The sequence below is a fragment of the Brugia malayi genome (genome assembly GCF_000002995.4).
Source record: "Brugia malayi strain FR3 genome assembly, contig: Bm_v4_Chr2_contig_001, whole genome shotgun sequence".
In the NCBI taxonomy this organism is placed as follows: Eukaryota; Metazoa; Nematoda; class Chromadorea; order Rhabditida; family Onchocercidae; genus Brugia; species Brugia malayi.
Window position 1 is genome coordinate 1,081,997 of NW_025062476.1, and position 6,513 is coordinate 1,088,509.

General features: G+C 28.9%; 2 protein-coding genes across 2 annotated transcripts; both read left to right on the forward strand.

Annotated features, from left to right (window-relative positions):
• Window positions 1-513: 513 nt before the first annotated feature.
• On the forward strand, window positions 514-1,189 carry Bm8825 (Uncharacterized protein; the record flags this gene model as incomplete). The annotated part of the gene is made up of 2 exons (XM_043078032.1): window positions 514-552; window positions 971-1,189. The coding sequence occupies 2 exons, from the start codon at window positions 514-516 to the stop codon at window positions 1,187-1,189; spliced, it is 258 nt and encodes an 85-aa protein (XP_042933966.1).
• A 3,033-nt stretch (window positions 1,190-4,222) lies between these two features.
• Window positions 4,223-6,513, forward strand: Bm17456 (Uncharacterized protein; the record flags this gene model as incomplete). The annotated part of the gene is made up of 5 exons (XM_001895289.2): window positions 4,223-4,634; window positions 4,698-4,937; window positions 5,202-5,468; window positions 5,754-6,020; window positions 6,245-6,513. 5 exons carry the CDS (start codon window positions 4,223-4,225, stop codon window positions 6,511-6,513), a joined length of 1,455 nt encoding a protein of 484 aa, XP_001895324.2.

Sequence of the window (6,513 nt, forward strand, 5' to 3'; positions counted from 1 at the left end):
AATAAAATCAGAATAAGTCAGCATTATAGAGAATATTGCATTTCTGAGTGAACTAGAAGCATTCTAATTAGAAAAACATGGCAAAATATTTCAATATTTATTTTATTAATGCAAGTAAACTATTATGTTCGAGAAATAATGAAATTTAGTTAATTTAATAAAGTGAAAAGAAAGTCCATGGAATATTTTTCACTCCCGAAGTATTTGATTAACTGTTATCATCTACTATTAATATCTTATAATCAATAATTTCAGATAATTATTGCGGAAATCGATAAATCTTTCACTAAAATCATATGGTGAAAATTATAAAATGCTTTTACAGTTCTTTTCTATTTCGTACAATGAATAATTGCTTAATTTTTTTTTTTTTTTCTTTTCTACTCCTTTAAAATTAATAAAATCATTTTGATCCTAAACCATTTTTTTTTTTTTAATTTATAAAAATTACGATTTTTACAAAATAATTCATTGTTTTGTCAGTGAAATTAGGTGAACGGACATCCAGAAGTTATGTCAGCTCTTGAACCACGAAATGTTATATATACGTATGTCAGTAGTAGTATTTCACTTATTTCATTTCTCATTCATTTAAATTGATTTCAGAGTTGATAGTTATTAAATTTAAATTTTTAATTTCATCCCTTATCAATAATCTATATTACTGATCAAAATATTTTACCTTTTAATTTTGTTTCTTTCCCTTTTTTTTTTTCTTTCTAGAAAAAATGAATAATTTACTCTTTTGTTTGTTTGTTTGTTTTTTTTTTTAAATCTGAAATTCTATACCGTCAAATTTGAAATTAAAATTTTTCAATGATATTGGAAATTTTTTTACACCAATCTATTTACATTATTAATTAATTTCATTTTTCTTTTTCTTTTTGGAAAAAAAAAATGAATACTTTATTCTATTATTCTTTAAATCTGAAATTTTATACTGTAAAATTTGAAATTAAAAAATTTTTAGACTGGAATTGGAAATTTCTTTACACCATTTGTTATATTCTTTGTCATTGGAACAGTTGTATCATTTGGGTTGACAATGTTACATATACCGATGACAAATATGATTATTGATTACGTACGACAACGTGAACTGACAAAGGAAGAAAAGAAGGAAGCAAAAAGGAAAGAGAAAGAAATGGAAGAGGAAGAAGAAAGAAAGGAATCAAATAGGAAAAAGTAGTATAGAAGTGACAAATGTGATAATGATAGATGTAGTGATAAGGATAAATATTAATGAGATGGATAATTTTAGTGATAAAGACAAATATTAATGAGAGTGATAATTCTAGTATTAAAGATGACACAAAAAATGGAATGATAAGATGAGTAGAAATAAATAAGAGAAATGATATTAAAATCAATGAATGAAAAAGAAATGATGGTAAAAATGATTTACAAAAAATAAATAAATAAATAAAAATCATTTAAAATCAAATCATTTAAAAAAGTGAAATAAGAATTTGAAATATTATAATTAACAAAATTAAAGAATTAAAATTGATTTTTTGTTAGTATAGCTATTAATAAGATTCATTTCTGATTTTTTATAACACATGAAAATATTTTGATCAATTATCATTCATTGTAATTACATTTGATTACTTCATTTGAATGAGAGACATTCTGCATAGAGTTAAAATTTCACCTGAAAACCTGTAAATAATTTACATCTATAATTAGATTAATTAGTTCTACCATTAATTCTATTTATCTCTCGCAAATTTTAAGAAACTATTAAAACATTTATCACACATAATTTAAGCTATCATAACTAATTTATTTAATCACTATATCATTAACTTTTTCTATTATATTTCGCTAATTTTCTATTTATATTAATTAATCATTATTTTACAATGATTGAAAATTCTCAACTAAAACTTCTCAAAATACATAAAACTAAAGGATAAAAATATTGACTGATGAATTTTGCATACAACGAAATATGTAAATTTTAAGTCGTTTACAAATGTTAACTTTGTAAATAACAAAAACAATTGTAAATTAGCAATGATTAAAAGGCTTTAGAAAAATACTTCAGAAAGTTATCATTAATTTATTTTTAAACATTTTTTTAAAAAAATTTTTCTCACTTTTAATGTTCACTATTAAGCAGGAAAAAATACACTAAATACTGTGATTTGCTATTTCATCAAGTGCTACTCGAAGAATTATTTGAAATACTGTCATTGAGTATGTCACTCTATCTGTCACAAATGGCAAATAAAATAGTATCAATTAAGTGACAGAAGTGATCGTTTTGTAATTGCGTATTCTTACAATAATTGAATACGCTAATAATTCTTGTAATTTTGCATAATCACAAATGAAAAAACTTCAATTTATAAAACTTAAGAAAATGTTACAATTTCAAAACACATTAATAGCGATAGATGCAAAATAAAAAATAAAAAACTGGAAATATAAAGTAATCGATACGACTATTTTATTTTACAACTTTAATTAATCTAGCTTTTATATGTTATTAATATTTTATATTATAATTTTGGATAATTTTAAAAGCTTCCAAAATATATTGACAAATTAAAAGGAGAATTGATTTTAATAACTGTATCCTCTTTTGCACATTGCTAAATGTTTTTGATCAACATAAATTTGAACTTATTTGTGATTTTCCCCGGCGCTATATTAATATCATAAATTATTTGAAATATCAATTTAAAATGATAATTTTTGAGATATTGATTTTATTATTGAAATACTGATTTTAAAATATTCGAGTAATGTCATAAGAAAAAGAATCATTAGGAAGTGATCCCCAATTCTCGGGTAGTTGAAACATTTTCCTGGGACTATAGTATTAAGCAAATCAGTTCGTAGCCTTTTACTCATTAAACTTGTCACAAATCGTAACCGACAATAGAACAGAACAGAAAAAGAAAAGATCTCTTATAAAAACATTTTCGTTTTGATTTGAGACCTGGATTTTACCGCAAAAGTTCATGCTAGATTTATCGAAATTAAATTTTGTGCTGATTAACTGACGAAAGGTTGTAACTGTCAATCAACTGACATTTAAAATCTAAAATTTCCATAATGTGCAAATAATTCAGTAGCAATATTTTTTTAAGAAACGCAATTAGGATTATTCAATACTGTATAGATTAAACATTTTATCACCTACTGATATTTGATTCCAACTATTCATCAATTTCCATTCATGCATTTTGATTTTGTGCAATTACTTCTATCACTTGCTTGAAAACTTCTTTACCTTACTGATTCATTATTTGAGTTGCTGAATTAATTTGAAGAAAGGCAGAGATTAAAATGAAAAGAATGGTGTTTTAAACTTCTGGTTAGTTAGAATCATTATTAATTACCACTGCTTTGACCATCACCCATCCACACTAAAGTTTTCACATATTTCCTATCAATTCATTGTGTGTTACTTTCCATTTCTGACCGATCTGACCGAGGATTATGTCTACTACAGTTCGATCGATTGTGAATTATTGCATATGTTGAGATAGAATTGGATATGATCAATTAAAATATGAGTAAGATGGTAAACAATAGTTAAGAATAAACATCGGAAGTAAACCAATATATTTCCAGTTGTCAGTTAATTGATGACACCATCAATATTTTATGTACCACTCAATATACAATATTTCATTAAACAAAGTAGACAGGATTATTGAATATTGCACAGATTAAATATTTCAATGACATTTAATTCCAGCTATTCACCAGCTTCCCTTATGCAAATGTAACTCCATTTTATCAAACACACTATTAAAATTTGTCCCATCCTTTCAAACACCAAACACCGTTTCAGCTTATGTTGAAATTCTTTCTCATAATAGCAGGAACAGTGTGTGAAATGTATCTCAAAAACCAATAATTATCAAATTTAAAGTGATGCGTCTATCCGATGAAATTCTATCAGTGATATTATTAGTGGTATGTATAACAAACCATTTTAAATGCATCAGAATACCATTTTTTGCGGTGTCACCCAGTGTACATGTATTACTGAAATGGTAGAACACGCTACTGCAGCGCTTCCATCGAGTTTCAAAAGAACATTTACAGACTTCATAAACTACCAATGGTGGAGAAGAAAGCGAGAATGAAAGGGAAAAAATATTAAAACAACTGTTTCACCTTTGGTCTTTAATTCCAAGCAATCTGAAATAAAAAGCTTCCATTTGAGCATTTCTGTCATCTCACAAAATTGTGTTTCACCATGTTCTTCAATAAATTTATGACACCCATCACTTGGTTCAATCTTCTACTATGCATCGCTTCTGATAATGAAACTTCCAATCTACCTAATTTCGACCCTTTTTCTGGCATCTCAGATAGCCTTGATATCTTCGATTACAACAATTTTGAGCCATTGTTTAGCTCAGAATTTCCGTTGGATCCTTCGCAGTTCATTGATTTCGCTCAGTTGAGTGAAACTGAGAATATAAGAAGTGAAGAATCGAAATCTGGAACTAATCAGATCACAAATTCTCCTCATCCTGGTTTCTCCGATATCTATGGCCACACTAATTTGGAGTTATCAGATATGGGCTCATACAGGAATCTGTGGAGAGATGCTAATGAAGAATTAAAAACGAGTGATGATAACGTGCGATATCCTTCCATTAGAAGTGAGACTTTTGTTTTAGATACATTTAAAAATAAATAAACTTCTTCTAATTTGAGTTATTTAGATGCTCAGAATGAAGTTTCTTCCTCACTTAATCTCAACAGCGATGATATTATCACATATATGCACTTACCTGGCTCACAACAAAATGCCGTTCCGATTTATTTTCACCAGCTTACTCTTTCCTCAGATGACACTTCCAGTCAAAGTGCAACTGCTGAACAGAGCAACATCGACAATAAGTACTCAGATTACTTGAATATCCTCGATTACAAGGAAAATACCTATAAAGAATCAGGAACAGGTAATGACACATTGCATAACAACTTTTCGTTCTAATAGTTCTTTGCTTTCATTATTCGCATGAAATTGAAGAGGTGACATTCAAACTATGACTTTGGCTTCAAAATATGAGAAGGTAAGTAAAGAACTACTTTCTACCTAAGTTATTCAAAATGCAATGTGATATTTTTATGTCAATGACATTTTTATGATTTCTCACATTATTTAAGTACCAAATGGTGTAATGGACTACTAATTGCAAAATGCTTTGACAAGAATTTTTCAGATAAGAAAAATTATACTTGTCATTACCTTGGGTGTACTGTGACCACGAAAAATTACAAAGAATATCTAACACATAAGAAAATGCACAGTCAACCTTTCACTTATGAATGCAAAGTGTCCGGTTGTGGGCGAACATTTGACCGTGAATCATCATTTTACAATCACATACAGACGCATGAACCTCGTCCTCAGTGCAAGGATTGTGGCAAATTCCTCGTCAATAGGAATGCACTGCGAAAACATGAGTGGCTCTGCCAAAAAAAATCTCGTTAGTTTGTAAATTTAACAGAACACATATATCAACCTGAAATGGAATACGCTTAAAATGTGCTATGATTTGTGAGCGATGAGACAAACGAAAAACTTACAAAACAAACGAAAAACTTACAATTACACTTTTTGTTCAATTATAAGTGAAGGTAATTGTACAGCTTTTTGTGATCTAAATTATTTGAAACGAGATGTGCTAACATTATTTCATAGCAACGATGTTTTTATGGTTTATCAGAATACTTAATTAGCTGCTAAACTCCATAATAAAATATCAATTCAGACGAACGAAGGTATGAATGCCTTTACCCCGGATGTGCTATGGTCACGAAAAGTCGTAACGAATATCTAACACATAGGAAAACACACGGTCAACCTTTCATCTATGAATGCAGAGTGCCTGGTTGTGGGCGGACATTCGACCATGATTCAACACTTTATTATCATAAGCAAACGCATAAACCTCACCCTCAGTGCGAGCGTTGCGGCAAATTCTTCAGTAGCATGAATGTACTATTTAGACATAGGAAACTCTGCCAAATAAAATCTCGTTAGTTTGAAAATTTAACAGAATTTTAGAAGTATATGACAGTTTAAAATAGAATGCATGTACAAGAAAAAATACACAGAAAATTTGTAGAAAAAATAGCTTCTAGTGATGTAAATTATTTGAAATGAGATGTGCTAAGGAGTGATAATCAGATTACATAATTAGTTGCCAAACATTGTAACAGAATGGCAATTGCAAAAACAAATATTATAAGAGTTTTTTAGGCGGAAAAAGCTACGAATGCCTCTATCCCGGGTGTGCTGTGATCTCAACAAGTCACAACGAATATGTGACACATAGAAAAACACACGGTTTGCCCTACATTTATGAGTGCAGAGCGCCCGGTTGTGGACGAATATTTGACCATGATTCATCATTTTACAAACACAAGCAAACGCATGAACCTCATCCTCAGTGCGAGGATTGTGGCAAATTCTTCACCACCAGGAATGGACTGCATCAACATAAGAAGATACAGCATACAGCTAAATAA